Raw genomic sequence first — 18,719 nt, forward strand, 5'->3', positions numbered from 1 at the left:
GTTTCCTAACAATTCGAAAACATTAACGCATGAAACATACTTAAACACTTATACTTTAATGTCAAATAAAAAAGATGAAAAATATAACTGACCACCAACAAAGCAATCAGTGCAAAAGTTAACACCGGAAGGACCACAAAAACATAAAGAATCACGAAGAGAATAAAGAATGAAGCAAAAGAACGAAGCAAGTGAACTTGAGGTTCATAATTCAGATTTGAAATAGATCATGTAATTTCAAAATATTTTAAATTATATGATTTAAAATTTAAAATATAATTTTGGAATACTTAAATCATAATATATTATTTATAAAAAACATACTTAATGTATAAATTAAAAAAGATAACAGCTTCACATCTTTGAAAACAAAAACAATCCAAATATATTCTCAAAAGTTTATGTAATAAGAAGGTCTTATAGGATGAGAAAAAAAAAGTATAGAGACAGAAGAATAAATTACCACCAATCATTGGATTCTCACTACAAAAAAATCATTCTCCTTCATTAGTTATGACAACTGTTTTTGAAAATAATAAAAACCTAAAATTAGAAAACACTATTAAAATATATTTTTGAAAAAAGAATTTATATAAAAATACAGCATAAGCATTTATGTTTTTCTGTTTGTAATTATGTTCTCAGTTTTTAGTTGAGTTTGTTTAATAGATAGTAGTATACATACTCATCTATAAGAAAAAAATATAAATAAAAAATGTATTTGGTGAACAAAGGACACGTGTCCTTCACTCCATAGAATTGCACCACACACACCACACTCTCATTCTTCTCCAACTCTCGCCTCAAACCTTTCAACAACCATTCTCTGAATCTACCTTTCAAAGCACAACTGAACAATTGCTTCCTTCTTCAAATTCTTCTCATTCTTCTTTTCAAAACCTAATCACACAACAAACTTTTCAATTTCATCTTCAAAAGCTTCATCAAATTTTTATTATTATATTTAATACATTATTTTAATAACAATAATAATAGAAGTGTTATCATTCCCATTTCGTTTCAAACCTTTTCAATTTCAATTTCAATTATTCAATCATGCATTGTCTTGTCTCTTCCTCTCTCTAGAGAGTTCGGCCAGCCATGTCATCACAGATACCTGCAGCGGAGGCGCCGCTGCTCCGCAACCGCCACGACGCCGCCAGAGCGCCGGCGCTAGCGCTCCTCCTCGGTCGAGCCGGCCGTCGGGGCCCCTCCATGCTAGTGAGGGAGACCGCTGCGCGCGAGCTCGAGGAGCGCCGCACGGACTGGGGTTACTCCAAGCCGGTGGTGGCGCTTGACATGTCGTGGAACATGGCCTTCGTGGTCGTCTCGGCCGCGATGCTCGCATGCACCATTAGCGAGCGGCCGAACTCGCCGATCCGCGTGTGGATCATCGGGTACGCGCTGCAGTGTCTTGTGCATGTGGTGCTCGTCTGGCTCGAGTACCGGCGTCGTAGCCGGATGGACTCGCGCCGCGGCCAGGGGACGCAGGACGTGGAGAGCCAGGCCGGCAGTGACAACGATGAGGGCGGCAACGACAGCGACAGCGACGTGGTGGATGGGAGCTCTGGCAATTCGTCTCGCTCCCGGTGCGTTCAATTCAATTCAATTTTGTTCGTGTTGACCTGAGTTCTTCTGTTTTTTTGGAATTGTTCCTCTTTTTTTGATGTTTTGGGTTTGATTTTGAATTTCTTAATTTGACATCTGAGTAGGTTCAGCTCAGTTTTATTAGATTGTAGAGGTTTGATTTTGGTGAGGAGGGTTTTTCCTTTTCAAATGAAAGCATTTTTTTTCATTTACTTTCAACTGTTTGGATGCTAGGCTTTTGTGTTTGACTGTCGAACTCCGAAAAAAATTATGAATTATAGGGAGCTTTGGGGAAGTTAGCGCTTGCGTTATGTTGTGGAGGTAAAGGTAATTGTTTATGTGCCGGTTTGGTTCAGTAGAGTTGGTCAGATGAACATCGAGTTTCTTGTGCTTTTGTCATGTTTATATTCTGCATTTTAAGGTAGTCTTGTAAAGTTATTCTGAGAATTTTTCAAATGTTATGCTTTGAATTGTGATTAAGAGTTATGTAATTTTTATGATTGAAATTGATATAACTGACATAGTGTCTTGAAGAGGCTCTTGATAACAAAATTTGGTTTGCCAGAGGTTGTGAACTAGAAATGTGAAAATGTTTTATTGATTAGTTAGGTTGAACTGGATGAGTGAAGGGTCATGAAGGGGCTATGTGCTTGTCCAATATCATGACGTGGACAATAGTAGTGATAAAAACTGGTTCAGTTTGAGTGGATATGAACATTGTTTATTGATGAAAAGAAAGAACACAATTTTTCTGGATATTTGAGAGATCCAGGACTCTACTTTGCTGCAGTACCGACTCTCCGTATGACTTGGCACTCCTCTCAACACCTCTCCCTATTTATAGGCAACACCGTTTATGTCTCTTAACTATTCTAGCTCTCAACTACACAATCCTAATTACTTTAGGTGAATAGCCTGAGGCTGCTGGCCAAGCTGACCCCACCCAACAACTCAAAATAGATTTTACTCCTCCTGGATTAAACACAAATATTTGAATGCTCCAATGCTCCTCCTGCACCAAACAAATATTTGAATGCCCCCATGCTCCTCCATTGTGGCAAGCAGCTGCTGATGGGACCTATCATATTTGTCCCTAACATTTTGTTCAAATGAAAAAGCTTGTCATACCTGTACCGTAGGAATTTGTATATGATAGGGCGTATCCATATGTCTGAAAACATAAATATTTTATTGTCTATTTTGGACTGGCTAGAGCTTACACATGCCAGCACTAGCTAGAGCATCCTCAGAATGAACAAATTACATAGCTATAGAGAACTGTTATGACTTTATGTGCTTCTTTAGTGCTAAGGAAGGGTTATTCAGCTGTCTTCTCTGGTTTGAATTTAATAATGCAGACCCTTTTGTTTAAACTATTAGCTATTGGCAGTATTTGTATTGACTATATATTTTAATTGTTTCATTTTATTTCTACCTAATTAACAAGTTGAATAAAACATAGCATGTCTTTCCATTTCCTATTGTTTCAATTTTTTTTAGTATGCATATTGTATCAGGTATTTGTACCTGTCCATTTGAAACAACTCAGAACTTAATATTTAATGGACTTGGTTTACTGAGGTGGTATGAGAATCTCTTTGATTCAGCAGAGTAGTGTTCCATCCTTATTGCCACATTTCATTAATTAATTTACTTTTAGCTCAAGTTTTGGATGGATTAGTTTTTTGTAAAACATAAGATCATTTATGGGCTTGTACTTGATAACAAATTTATAATAGTTGTTTCCCTGAAGGAGGTTTTATGTCATGGACTTCTTGATTATATTGGAGTACGCTATATTTATATAAATTAAGTTCTTTCAACATTAATTGATACATGAGTGACCAAGATAGCTAATAAAATGTTTCTTTCCTTCATAGTGTGTGAGGATATATAGGCAATGAATTTTTCACTACATTACATTGTGGGTATAATTAGCTGTGGGTTTTCTTTTATCGTGCTGTTCCCCAGTCCCCAGGTTAACTGTAGGTTTTTACATGCAATTGCAATTAATTTTCACTTTTTCCCCCTTTATATCAGCCTTCTGGAATAAAAATTATCTATTCTAGCAATTATTTATTCTTTTTATTAACTGTGATAGATTCATTCTTGGCCCTAATTAATATGTGATAGAGGACTAATTGTTCTTTTTCTGCTGAAAGCTTGAGTACTTTTGATCCTCCAACCATGGGTAGTTAAAAAATGGTATAAATTTCTGTCGCTATTATGTTATATACTAAACGAGGATTAGTCACAATAGCTGGCAAAAAAATTGTAGTACATGTCTGGTAATATTGGAAGAATTTATGGTTTTCAAATGGGTTTCAGCAAATGGAATTCTTCCGTTGATATTTTTGGCTAGAAAATTTGCCTGACATGATGGTGCACTGTGAGGACTAACCACGGCCCACAGGATAGAACTATTATTAACTTTAGGAAAAGGAAATAAAATGTCTGTTCTTATGTTAAATACCCTAGCTGATGAAGCATGTTAATCTACTATAGTCTTATATGTTGTTAGGCTTATTAATACTATATTTTACTTCATACTTCTTTGGACTGTATTATATAATTAATTAATATTTGATGACACCAATTTTTTATTATTTAAAATACAGGTTCACAAAACGATGTGAATCATTAAATACTGGGGTTTCATTCCTTTGGTGGATAGTGGGCTTTTACTGGGTTGTCTCTGGTGGTGATATACTTCTGCAAGATGCCCCACGATTGTATTGGTGAGCCTTTATTTCAACTTCTAAAATAATATTTGTATATTAATTTTGATATTCTGATATCTTTCTATGCATGTTGATTCACATATACAGAACAGATGATATTTTCTATATGTTTGGGTACCTGAACAATGCATACAAATGAGATCATTCACCTTTTCTCTTCTGTTTTTTGGGCTGATGGGGAATATTCTGATATCTTTCTATGCATGTTGACTCACATATACGAATCGGATGATATTTTCTATATCTTTGGGTACCTGAACAAGTTCATTCTCATTTATTTCTTTTGAATAACAAAAGGATGGAGATTCCTTTAGAACCTATTGTTTTTAAGAGTCTACTAGCAGCTCCCTTAGCATCCAGTGGCTAATCTTTCGCCATGTGTTCCATTTGATTGATGTTACAAGAAGGCAACCTAGTACTACAAAAAACTCTTGTTCTAGTGGGATTCCACAAAAGGGTCCGACCTTGTCTAAATTGAAATTATGGTCACAGTCGTGGTTATTGCGGATTGTGGCTGAGGCAGTGTGAAATTATTTTGTGTGCATGAAAGCAAACATATAATAGTTTTGCAATTATTCTACTTATTTATATATCCTTTATCTTTATATGTTGCGGTTGCGGGAGAAACTGTTACAACAATAACGCAGCTGCAGTTGCAGTTGTGAACTGCAATTTAGAACCATGGGTCCAATCTATTATTGGGTTGTAACTATTAATTAACGAAAATATAAATTGCAAGTGTGAGAAAATGGAGAGGGTAGTTTATTATCTTGGATAGAAAATGAGGTGGGAGTGGCAGACCTCTTGAAGAACCTCTTACTAAGTTGTATTCTTACTTTCCACTAGGAGTGGGCAAAATTAATTGAATTGCATTGAACTATCAATTAACTGCACTATATTGAACCAAGAAAACTGAATTGTTTACAATAAAAACTGAATTGTACTATTTTATAGTTTAGTTTTAGAAAACTGAACCTTTAAAGTTATAATTCAGTGAAATACTCATTAACTTAAAACTAATTCATTCTATACTTTTTACTTGTTTGAGAGTCTCTAAAGTTGCGGTTTATTTTGGCTAGTACCGATTAGACCAAACTTTGGTTGGAGTCAACTAGGCTGAATTTGGTCGATTTTTGGCTGAAGTTGACTTGTCGAATTTCGCCGATTTTCGACAAGGGCCCACTTAGTCGAATTTTGGTTGGGACTGACTCGACTGAGTTTCAGCCGTGCTTGACTGAGTTTCAGCCGTGTTCGACTTGGCCGAATTTGGCCAATTTTTGGCTTCGATTGACTTAGCCGAATTCGGTCGATTTTCAATCGAGACCATCTAGACCATTCGTGGTCATCTAGGCCGAATTTTGTTGATTTTCAACTAGTGCCGACTCAGACAAATTCAGCCAATTTTGATCGGGACCAACTCATGATAGACTCAACTAAGTTTCGATCATGGTTGTCCTAGTTGAATTCGGTCGGTGCCAACTCGACCAAATTTGGCCGATTTTCTGTCAGAATTAAATCGAGTGAGTTTTGACCATGGTCGTTCCAACCAAATTTGTCCGATTTTTGACCGGGGTTGACTCGGTCAAATTTCGGTCTCGACCGACTTTACTGAGTTTCGTCTGTGGCCTTATTAGCCTAATTCAATCGATTTTAGATTGGGGTTGACTCGATTGAGTTTCGACTATGCCTGTACCGGCCGAATTTGACCGAATTTCGGCCTTGACTTGTTTCAACATTTTGCCTTACTTGGCCTATTTCAACCTTTGGTCCAACCCGACTCATCTCAACTTTTTAATGTTGTTGCTTATGGTAGAACCTTTATTATGAATGAAGTGGGTAAATACTACCTTTTTTAGTTTTTTAATTCAAAAATATTGCAGTTTGGATCAAAATTATTGTAGTTTAGTTAACAAATTGTGCAAAAACAGGTTAAGGTACATAGCAGTTCAATTCATATTACAGTTCAGGCAAACTAGTTTTTGGTTCAGTGCAACTTTTAATAGGGCAGTTCAGCACAATTCATTTTGCCCACCCCTACTTTCAACATCAAAGTTGAGCCACAATCCTACACGGGTGAATTGAAATCGAAGCAACTAAGATTTCCATTCATTTTGTTTTTTCTGTATTGTTTGTATGATTTAGTCCTCTATTTTTCTTTATTATATAATAGAAATATTGAATTATTATTGAACTAAGACTATTATGCTATAATGTTATGCATGCATGTCTTTAATAGAATTTGTAATATTATTACAAGTTAAGTCTATTAGTTGAGTATATGAAAGCTCCGCGAGTTTATGCTGGCTTTGAACAACATTGGTTATGATAAGGCATCGATATAGGGATACAAGGAATTGTCTAAAATTCAAGGTATAATATATCCATTTCATAAGCCTATGAGATGGAGTAATCCTTTTTGGTGAAAGCCAGAAATAGCTCTGTGATAAAATAAAAATAAGAGTAAATTGCACTTACACTTCCCGGATGTCATGCTTTTAATAAAGTAATTCTATTAATAAAGTAACAGTTGTACTCCTTATTTTATTTATCTGAAAATAATATAATAATAAGTTAATAAATTTAATCACATATTTTATAGTTATTTCTTTACTTTATATTAAATAATGTTTTCTAAAACATAACTTTTATATTTTTACAAGACAATTTAGTGACAGTAAATATCTATGATATTTTTAATGTATAATACTTTTATTATTCAATTTTTTGTTTATAAAAAATTCTTTATTTTTATACTTCAAAACTTCATATTTTAATTTTCATGATTTTTTTAGTAAAGGGAAGTGCAGCTTTGTGAGGAAGGGAAATATTGAGAGAGAGAAATGTGTATTATAGAAGGGAATTTAGAAATAAAGGGATTATGTAGTTAGTTGTTTTGGGAGAGAGACTTTCTCAGAAAGTCAGTCTATTTGTTAGGGGTCGTTCTTTTTTAGTTTTGAAAGTCTTGGACTTTGTCAACAGGGAATATCCTGTGGGAAAGGGAAGTTTTTCTTTTGTAAACATTGTTCTTTTACAGCTAATAGTGAATAAGTACATTTGTGGGTTTATCTTTGGTTCTTTTCTCTCCTGTTCTTTCATCACTATTTCTAGGTGCCTAATAGTTTGGTCCAACCTGCTGGATCAAATCAAGGGATCATCATGGAGAGTCGGATAAACACTTTGGAGAAAGGGGACAGTGAACAAGTAAATATGGTGGCAGAATTAGAAATGGATATATCCATTGTTAAAGATAGTCTGTCAGAAATGAAAGAGCTTCTTCAGGAAATTAAGTAAGGAGGAGAGAAAACTCGGTCAATGGAGATGATAGGAAGGAGTAAAGATGTGTACAGGAGAACAAATTAGATGAAGAGGGTGCTGAAACACGGAGACCTTGGACGAAGAGGGTGAAACTGCCCACTTTCGAAGGTAATGATCCTCTAGGATGGATAGTTTTAGCAGAGAAGTTTCTTGAACTGCACAATTTCAATCAAGAGGAAAATTTGCGATTGGCTCTTATCAGTATGGAAGGTAATGCTCACCATTGGTTTATGTTTTGGTGTTAGAAGAACAAGAACCCATCTTGGGAGGAATTTACAATGGCTTTGAGTAGAAGATTTGGAGGCAATGAATGCAACACTGTCTACGAAAAATTAGCAGCTATACGGCAACATGAAAAGGTTGAAGACTACAACAAGTTACTCAAACTTCAGAAGATCAGATGTTGGGGTATTTCTTTGCAGGGCTGCAACCAAATGTTCGGAATCAGATCCGTCCACTTGATCCTAAGGATCTGATAAGAGCTATGGAGATCGCTCATGATATAGAAGAAGCTATGAAAGAGTCATGTCAGATTGGAGGACCTTCTTTCAGAAATAATGTATCTGATTTTTGGTACCAAGGAGGAAGTGGGGTGGTGTCACGAGCTGAAACAGTCAAGAACAATAGTAGTACGCGGGCACCAACCAACACCCAAGGATCAAGAACCAAGAGTCAAGAACAGGAGGTAATGGTAATGCGGGTTTTAGAAACAGGGGAACTCAAAATTTGCCATATCCTGAATATGTTAGGAGAAGGGAAGAGGGAAGGTGTTTTCATGCGGAGGGGCTTACAGTCCCGACCACAAATTTCCAGAGAAAAATTTAAGGGTGGTCATATGATATTAGCCAAAGATGAAGAAACAGGGGAAATAATGGATAATAGGCTGAGTGAAGTAGGGAAGCTGATGGAGAGGAGTCGGGAGGAAAATATTGACCAAAATTGTGAATATTTAGACTTAGCCATTTTCTTTGCAGGAGGCATGACCCAATCTCACTCCATGAAGATGCAGGGAAAGGTAAGAGGAAGACCCGTGTTGGTGTTGATTGGTAGTGGGACGAGTCACAACTTTATTTCTTGGGAGTTGGTGCGGTTACTTGTTCTACCACCAGTGGAATCTACTCCACCTTATGGTGTCAGATTGGGAGACAGATACAGAAAACAGACACAAAATATTGTAGGGATGTAGAAGTGCAGATGGACGAATACAAGGTTAAGGAGACATTTTTCTTGTTTGAACTTGGAGGAGTAGATGTAATTTTGGGTGTAACATGGCTGGCAACGTTAGGAGGTGTTAAGGTGAATCGGAAGACTTTATCAATGAATTTCTGCATGCAAGGCCGACCAATCAAAGTTAAAGGTTTGGCAAAAACTTGGGTGACCCCACAAGTTTTGAGAAAAGAATCCGAAATTGAACTGTTTTCTATTATATGGGAGAAGCAGACCCAACAAGATATTAAGCTTGAGTTGCTGAAGAAATATGTTAAGTTATAGAAAAGCACTTTCCAAAAGGGATGCTGCAAAGCAGAGGGAGAGATCCTTTCTTGTAGTGAAGCTAAGGGATGATGAAAATAATTTATTAGATTCAAATTCTTCAAGTATGGGAAACTGCAGTGAGCTGAATGTGGTTCCACTTTGGATGAGCCACACAACAGTAATAAGTAACATCTGTCCCCTTAGTTGCAACAACTGTCCCAGTAAGCGCAACAACTGTCCACTAATCTCTCTCCCCCAAATGCAACATCTGTCCCACTAAGTCAAAGCTACATTAATTCTTTCATCACTATTTCTAGGTGCCTTACAAATTTCTCCTAAAAATATAGTTTCCTTAACTAGTAGGGCCATAAGAAACATGTATTCTAGTTGGTTCTAATTTAGGACCTACTTGATAAAATAAAAAATAAAAAAACGAAGATTCCTAATTATTAGGGTCTTATCTACAAAATTTCCTAATTAACAAGATATGGATCTGAAATCAGCATTCTGTTATCCAGATCTAGGATAGTTAAAAGGGATAAACTGAAATAAATCAAAATTTAAATTTAGAGATTTGATAACCCTATTTAGTGGCCCACATCACCTTGATATGTTAACATATGTACAATAGGTATTTGTCATTTTAGTTCATACGTGATTATACCAATGGTTGATATCAAACTTAAAAGAAATTAAAAAAAAAAACCGTATTCATATATGTATCCTTTGCCCTTATCAGCTAGAATGACTGAATCCATTTTCTGTACTGATTTTTTGTGTGCTGTCCTCTTTGCCGCATCTTCAAAATACACTGATGTTAGTATACCAAAAAGATTTTTAATATATTTTAAAATGTTAAAATCAGTGTACATCAGCATATTTTAAAGGCACAACAGAAGACAATACAAAAAAATTCAGTAGAGAATTTAAATTCTAGTATGACCATGTCACAAGAAGTACATATTTTTCCCAACCCATGTTAGAATGTTGCAAAAAAGCATCATTAGTCCTATTCAAAAGAATTCTTGGCTCTATATGCTTGTCTTCTATTTACAACCACTTTGGGGATATCAAGGAAAATAGAGCTGTATGTAATTATAGTCCTGTTCAGTTATAGGTACCAGATGCATCAGTCAATAAAATTTTAATAAAATAAGAGACAATTGGAGGATAGTCCTCGGATACATGTATTTAGAAGTATTGTATCAAAGGATTATCATAAATGTATTGGTTTATGTGGTTGTGCCTCATAGCTTGCGAGCATTGTTTCAAATACTAGTATCCGAAATGTATCAATCAACAAATTTTAGTAACTTAAAAAAATTCCAGGGTACTTCTTTGAAATGTATTTAGGAGCCTCATAAGTGTATCAGTGTTTAATATGGATGTGATCCCAATACTTTGCCATTATAAGTATGTGTACTTGGGGATTCCACATTCAAGACCAAAAATAATTAAGCGTTATGAATTATTTTAATCCACATTAATCCTAATTTTGAATATTTTTAAATTTAAAAGTTTCAAACACATTTTTATATTGTATTTTTATTTTTTATCTCCTATAAAATAATCTATCAACTAAAGCAATATTTTCATTTTCTTTTACATATATTCATGAATATTTGAATGTTTGGATACTTGCTAATTCTTTTTGACAAATTATTTGCTGAGTTTTGTGAATCTTGCTAGCATCAATGACAAAAATCTGTTTTTGTTCTACAGGTTATCTGTTGTCTTTCTGGCATTTGATGTCTTTTTTGCCATCTTTTGTGTTGTCTTGGCGTGCTTGATTGGTATTGCTCTTTGCTGTTGTTTGCCCTGCATCATTGCTATTCTCTATGCGGTCGCAGGACAGGTATGAATTAAAAATATTTTAGACCGACTAAAATATTTTGAAGTTATGAACCTTCTAATTTTTCTCCTATTGTTCTGGAATAACACAGGAAGGTGCGTCAGAAGCAGATCTTAGCATACTTCCAAAATACAGATTTCGAATACTAAGCAATGAGGATAAGCCCAGTGGCGGAGCTGGATCAATGGTTCCCATAGAAACCAGCAGTGCTTACTTGGCAAATGAAAGATTGCTTTTACCAGAGGATGCGGTATGCTCTTCTCAAATGCTATTCATTTTTGTCTCATTCCATCACTTCTATGAACTAGAAATTGCTGGTTTGATTTTCTATTTCGTTCAATGCACAAAGATTTGTACCTTGTTGCTTCTTGTACTGGTGTGTGAATCTGGTTAACCAGGGGGAAAAATAATAAATGCAATCTCTACATCCAAGCACTGAAATTGACTTTCACAACTTCAAATAGTTGCTCCATGGCTGATTACTTTGGTCCGTATTTGTGTGCTAACTCCTATGATATTTTAGAAATTTGGGAAGTAATTGATGTAGGTTCAAAATTTTAGTTCAAATAGCACCTGAACACAGGGTATGATTGTATTTTTTTTCTCTCGAATTTAATGTGTTCAGTTTAGAAAGTACAAAGAGGTTGGGGTAAAAATATATTTATATGAAAAAAAAATTTACTCATCATGAACTACCATGAACGAAGTCCCAAGAAAATTGAAAACATCTATATTTTAATTTTGAGACAGCTGCAAACACATAAGATTGTTTCAATGATGGTTTATTTTATAATCGCTTGTCAATGTATTTGATTGTAATCGGTATTATTTTTTGTTCGAGTAAATTTGTTGAAAAAGAGGTTTTAAGAAAATTTATATGTTTGGATGCAACAAAGGAAATAGCTTTTACATAAGAAGTATGTATGAAGCTAAAAAGGAAAAAGGTTGTTAGGAAGTCGTTGTAAGATACAAATTTTCGTATGACGAAGATAATTTATATAGAGAGAAAAGCTTTTTACAATTTCAGTTACTTTTCGGAACACAACTTATTCTCTGAAAAGATCGCGGAAAAATTTCAGCTTTCCTAAACGTGCTCTAAATGAACATATGCACTCTTTAGCTGCTTTTACAGTACTCTTTTTGCCCCATTCTTCCGAGTTCTTATGAGTACAGGAGGAAGTGTAGACTTTGGCACTTATCAAAGATGAAGTCACCAAGGAAATAATAGTAATTAAACAAGAGGGTTAGCAAAAGAATCTGTTATTAGGTGCAACCTTTTTGCACAGGTGGTTTTAGTGAAGATTTTGCTAAACTATTCTTGAAGGAGGAATCTAGTTGAAGATGTATGTAGGCTTGAACTCTTCTAGGATGTTGCTTAGTGTCTTTTTGCTATTATTATTCAAGATTCCAGCTTGTCTATCCCTTACAGAATAAATTTTCTTCATTAGATAAAAAATAATTTACCTTAAAATAGAAAACTTCATCCCTGGACTGTTAAAATATGGCTGAGTTTCGATTTTCAGGAGCCAAATTTATTAATATTTGCTGTTGCTTTTCAGGAATGCTGTATTTGCCTCTGTTCATACGAAGATGGAGCAGAGCTCCATGCTCTTCCTTGCAACCATCATTTTCATTCTTCATGCATAGTGAAATGGCTGAAGATGAATGCTACTTGTCCTCTCTGCAAGTACAATATTCTCAAGGGAAACGAACAGGTTTGACAGAAAGTGAAGAACCTACCAACTACCAACTGGTTATTTTAACGGCTGTTGTTTAATATGTATATATAGTTTCAAAACAAAACTCGCTGTGTAGAGTTTTAGCTGTGTCTGTAGAGAAAAAATAGCATTTATTTATAAGATAACAAATGTAGTCTACTCAGCATTATTTCGTCCTTTGTTAGTTTCACTTGAAAGTTGTCCACTTTATATACTGTTTATTACTTTTCTGACGGAAACTAGATTGTTTTACTTGCTACTGGTTGAGTAAATAGGTTTTACTCATTTTTATTGTGTTAAATTTGTGTAAATTCAGATCAGGTATCGCATATGAACTAGAAGATTTATCCATACTGTTTAATGTAAAGTTTGTGTCATGTTTCTTTGTTTGCTGTGAAAACTACTCAGAAAGAATGCTATTTAATGAATTACATGATTTTATAATGAGAATGAAAAGATTGAAAGTAAAAAGTCTTGTCTAATGTAAATATCTAGAAAAATGTAAGAGCTATACTATGTTATTTATTGGATACTAATCGGTACGGCTTTGTGTTGGTAAGAGCAGCAAGAAAAACAAAGAATGAAAGGATTGAAACATGGAAGAGTATATAAATTGAATGAAAAATGATTGGGAACTCTTATCTTATTCAAATATCAATTACGGTACATTTATAATATTTGTCCTAACAAATAAATTGACTATAAAATAGAATTGCTTTCTCCTAAAGTTTATTTAGGAATAGAAAAGACTTATTTAATTAACAAAAATAATAAAGATAAATTAAATAAATTTGTTACGTGCAACAATGTGCAGTTCAAAAACAAATATCTAACATTTCTTCTTGATTTTGCAACTGCAAACTTCAATCTTCTGTCTTAAGAACTCAAACTTGTTGACTGAAAGTGGTTTGGTGAACAAATTTGCAAGCTGGTCTTCAGTTTTGTAATAAACAAAAACAATAACTCCATCTTTTTGTACTTCTCTTAATAAGAACAACTTAATGTTGAAATGCTTGGTTTTCCCATGAAAGACAGGATTATGGGAAATAGCTATTGCAGCTTGGTTGTCAACAAAAACTTTTGTGCTTTCCTTCTCCTCCATGTTAAGATCAATTAAAATTTTTCTCAACCCCAAGGCTTGGTTAACAGCAGCTGTAGCAGCAACAAACTCAGCTTCTGCTGTAGACTGTGCAACAATTTATTGTTTCTTTGAGCTTCACGAGAAGACATCCGATCCAAAGCTAAAACAATACCCTGAGGTACTCTTCATGTCATCAATTGAACCACCCCAATCAAACACCCAACCATGCTTCTGAAATATGCTTGATCTATTTTTTCAGTTCCATCTTCCTTGGATAGCTTTTCCTTTTGATTCATTGGATTAGAAAGTGGATTTTTAAGCCTAACTCAACCCCACAAAACTGGCTTGTAAGGTGAGGTTTGCACCTCACTAATATATTATATTTTGGCCTTATCTCTAGTCGATGTGGGACTTCCAACACACCCCTTTCATGCCGAGGTATAAACATCTCGTGCGTGATAGTAGAAATTGGGTGGACCGATAATGACCTGATAGCAGGTGGAATAGAATAATAGAATGCTCACTTAGAACTCGCTAGGATAGGCTCTAACCATGCTTCTGAAATATGCTTGATCTATTTTTTCAGTTCCATCTTCCTTGCATAGCTTTTCCTTTTGATTCATTGGAGTGTTCATTTCTTTGCATTCTTCAAGTTTAAACTTCTTCAAAATCTCCTTGACATATTTCTTTTGACAAATGAAGACTTCATGTTCTCCTTGTTTGATCTCCATGCCAAGAAAGAAGGTCATTAAACCAAGGTCTGTCATCTCAAACTCCTCCATCATTTCTTTCTTAAACTTCTCTACAAGCCTTGTGTTGCTTCCTGTTACAAAGAGATCATCCACATAAAGTGAGATGATAAGAATGTCAGTTATATCATGCTTAACATACAGTGAATAGCTAAGCTTTTGACAAATTCCAAGTTCAGCAAATGATCATCAATTCTGCTGTACCAGGATCTTGGGGCTTGTTTCAGCCCATAAAGAGCCTTTTTGAGTAAATAAACCTTATCTTCTTCTCCTTCTTTCACAAAGCCTTGGGGTTGTTCAACATATTTTTCTTCTTGTAAAAAACCATTTAAAAAAGCTGATTTAACATCAAGTTGATAAACCTTCCAATTCTTTTGAGCAGCTATAGCAAGTAACAACCTAATGGTGTCCAATCGAGCAACTGGTGCAAACGTATCTGAGTAGTCTACACCAAAAATCTGTGCATAACCTTTCACTACGAGTCTTGCCTTGTTTTTGTTGATAGAACCGTCAGCACTTAATTTAGTTCTATAGACTCATTTGACCCCAATTACTTTTCTGCCTTGAGGTTTTTCCATAAGAATCCAGGTTTGGTTCTTCTCAATCATTAACTCCTCCTTCATTGCAGCCCTCCAATTTGGACTTTTCTTTGCTTCTTCATAATCTGCAGGTTCACAAACAAAAATATTGCATCTTTCATAAATCTCATTTAGCAATCTGGTACCTCTTACTGGATCATCATCTAGTAATTCATTTTGTCAATTGAAGGATTGAAATAGGAAGAGTATATAAATTGAATGAAAAATGATTGTGAACTCTTATCTTATTCAAATGTCAATTACATATATTTATAATATTTGCTCTAACAAATAAACTGACTATAAAACAGAATTGTTTTCTCCTAAAGTTTAGGAATAGAAAAAATTTATTCAATTAACAAAAGTAATAAAGATAAATTAAATAAATTTGTTACATGCAACAATTTGTAGTTCAAAAACAAATATCTAACACTTTGCTATCAACGTTATGTACCATTATACTTATATTAAGTGTATTTTTTTTCTCTACTAGTGTATTTTTTAGACATCCTTACATTTGAACCTATCTCTTTTCTATAAGCATTTGCACTGTTTATTATTATTTGTTTTCCTCCTTTTGTTTATTAATGAATGGCAGCTCTATCTATCCCAGCTTGATGTCGCTCTACTATTACAAGGACTAAAACTATGGCTTTTGACTAACAATTTCACAAACAGTAATTTAATTAATTTCTGTCATGCTCGTCTTGCAATGTTTTTCCTTTTTGCCTTTTTGATAAGGTGACTTCATTCATTATTGGAAGATTTGATTCTTTTGTATGATTATTCAACTGATGTAAATCCGTGGATTACATTTAGATATGAATGAAAATGAGTCAAGTGCCATTTATTGTTCAAGACGCTTAATTTAATTCTTCCATGTCAGATTTGATCTGACATTTTACTGAACACTTTTAAAAAGTCTTGTTTTGAATGGTGAATCATTTTGGTCTAAAAATACCTATAAATTGTCTTTTGTTTTTTATTTAAAAGAAGACATGAAGGGAAAGGATTTTAATAAAAGAGAGGTTGTAAGGAGTTGTTTATTTGATTTTGTTTAAATGCGAAAAAATATTAATAATATGGTTTTACAATCTTATGGTTAGTAGATGTAGATAAAAAGATTGAAATATTGAAAAATCATCTCTAAATTGGACAAAAGACCGAAATAAAAGTGAAGTAGTTTTAATTAACTATCCTTCTCATTCACGTTTTCAAACCAAATGGCAAATTTAAAAAATAAAGATAATTTTCTCTCACAAACTTCAATAGGTTATAAATAATTATTATAGTAAGTGATGCTAAAATATGCTTCTTGAAAACTCTCTGATGAAGAATACTTATGTGTTTGATAGCAAGTACTCTTTAAAAGAAGAAAATAAATCAACAAAAGAATTTCTCGAAGACCAACCATTTCAAATATTTAAATATTAATGTTATATATAAAATAATAATGATAAACCAATTATCTAATTAAGAATTATTTTTTTTATAAAGAAAAACTAATAACCCAATGTTTATGCAATAAATAAATACAGAATCATAAGGGTCACATGTCCATATGTTCACTGAAGGGGCAAATTTCACTCTCCCCAATTGTACAGTATCACAATTCCTTACAATAGTCAATGTACAAAGAAACCAAGTAATTTATATTTCTTATATCACACCACCAACTTTCTAAACAGAAGGTGGCCACACTAATTATTAAATTATGTATCGTTCACTTTCTTCACATGGTTGTGAATTCAGAAAATATATATATATATATATATATATATATATATATATATAGTAAGTCTCACATTGGATAAAAATTTGGACATAGACTTATATATAAAATAAGAGACCTTTTAGAGTCATATTAAAAGTAAATCTGTGAGAACTTAACTCAACGTGAACAATATCTTACTAATATAAAGATATGTGTATCGAAACTCTCCAACCATATATATATATATTCATGTAATTAAGATACATATAGGTTCAAACAAGATTTTTATATGGAATGAAAAAGGATATAAACAAGAAATCACATGTTAATAGAAACTTTTTGGTTTTAGAACCAATATAGACACGAATAACATAAAAAGTTAATTTTTTTAGATTAATTAAATTAGTGTAATAAAAATCCCGTTTATGTATTATAGTTTCAGAGATATATTATAGAATGTTTTTTTACAAAATATCATAAATTAGTTTTTATCATGAATTTAAGTTTAGATGAAGTAAAAATGATAAAGTTAAGTAATATATAAAAAAGAAAAACCTATAAGCATGAATTTTAGATATTTTGAATTGAAAATAATATTATGATTTTTCATATATAATCGTTTATGACTCATTAATGTTAAATCTTTTTTAGAAAATGTTTATGAATTTTCACTCCCAATTTCTATATATGATGGTTACAACATAATACAAATCGTTAACAATAAATATACCTGTACTAGGGAGTGTCGGGCGCCGTACAAAGGACGCCCGTGAGGTGACGGGCGCCGTAGAAAGGACGCCCGTGAGGTACCGGGCGCCGTACAAAGGACGCCCATGTCACACCCGGAGGGATAAATGCTCGACCGCCCAAGTAGGTACGGATTGAACCTAGACTCCGTATAAACTCTCTTACACCAGCAAATGCCGGGCTTCGTACGTAGGGACGCCCACTAATAAGGCCGTCCGCCCGTCTCGGTGCCTACGTCGCCCAAATGGGCAGAACCTCTGTTTGTAAGAGAAACTTTGAAGAACTCACATGGAATTCCAGCACCACGGGACAACCCCGCACTCTCTACACTCACAAAAAGTGTTCTACAGGAAGATGCTGAGAGACGAAACGTCTGGTATCATGAAGTGCCGGGCGATCGCGTAGATGATCGTCCGCCCAATGAAGTGTCGGGCGACCGCGTAGAGGATCGTCCGCCCAATGAAGTGTCGGGCGATCGCGTAGAGGATCGTCCGCCCAATTTAGTGTCGGGTGATCGCGTAGAGGATCGTCCGCCCAATTTAGTGCCCGAGTCGTCCATAGGAAAGGCGGACGCCAGTATCACTTGGGCGGACGACCATATCACACAGACCAGCTAAATCACTAATCATTGTGGCTCAAGTAAATTGACCTGGTTTAGAGGTAAGTAGAAATTAGAAGCTATTGGGCTGATTGGGCCGTGATTAACTTTTCACTAATCCCAAGCCCATAGCGAAAACTATAAATACAGGTTCACGGTGAGTGGTAGCTAGGTTACATTGAATGCACATTTATTGCTACTCCCTGAGAAAAGCCATTGCTCTGAAACTGACTTTGGCATCGGAGAATCTTTTGTAGGTCTCCACCCCTCCGGATCAAGAAGAAAGTCAAAGCTTGAGAAGAAGATCCGCCGCCGAGACAAGATCGCAGGAGAAATTGAAGGTTTGGAACGGCACAGCCCTACACCTCCGAAACAATACATATACTGTACAATGTAATTTGTAAGTATAGCCAATAAAATAAAATGTTTTAGTTCAGTTCATTTTCTTTTTCCTAAGACAAATTACAATAATGAATTTTATACATATAAGAAATGATCATTTGTTGGAAGATCCGTCCTTGTGCCCATACAACTTTAAGATGAGATTGTGATAATTAATTTGCTCG

The 18,719-nt window shown here is 34.6% G+C and overlaps 1 protein-coding gene across 1 annotated transcript; it reads left to right on the forward strand.

Annotated features, from left to right (window-relative positions):
- The first annotated feature begins 785 nt into the window (after positions 1-785).
- Positions 786-12,922, forward strand: LOC108335872 (E3 ubiquitin protein ligase RIE1). The gene is made up of 5 exons (XM_017572060.2): positions 786-1,589; positions 4,206-4,325; positions 10,839-10,971; positions 11,060-11,218; positions 12,528-12,922. The coding sequence occupies exons 1-5, from the start codon at positions 1,102-1,104 to the stop codon at positions 12,687-12,689; spliced, it is 1,062 nt and encodes a 353-aa protein (XP_017427549.1). The 5' UTR covers positions 786-1,101; the 3' UTR covers positions 12,690-12,922.
- The last annotated feature ends 5,797 nt before the right edge of the window (positions 12,923-18,719 follow it).

This window comes from Vigna angularis, chromosome 10, assembly GCF_016808095.1.
Source record: "Vigna angularis cultivar LongXiaoDou No.4 chromosome 10, ASM1680809v1, whole genome shotgun sequence".
In the NCBI taxonomy this organism is placed as follows: Eukaryota; Viridiplantae; Streptophyta; class Magnoliopsida; order Fabales; family Fabaceae; genus Vigna; species Vigna angularis.

Bases quoted from the DNA above. Each gene is read 5' to 3' on its own strand.
- LOC108335872 (XM_017572060.2), top strand. From the start codon at position 1,102: ATGTCATCACAGATACCTGCAGCGGAGGCGCCGCTGCTCCGCAACCGC. The intron at 1,590-4,205 runs GTGCGTTCAATT...TTTAAAATACAG, and splicing joins GGCAATTCGTCTCGCTCCCG to GTTCACAAAACGATGTGAAT. The intron at 10,972-11,059 runs GTATGAATTAAA...GGAATAACACAG, and splicing joins TCTATGCGGTCGCAGGACAG to GAAGGTGCGTCAGAAGCAGA.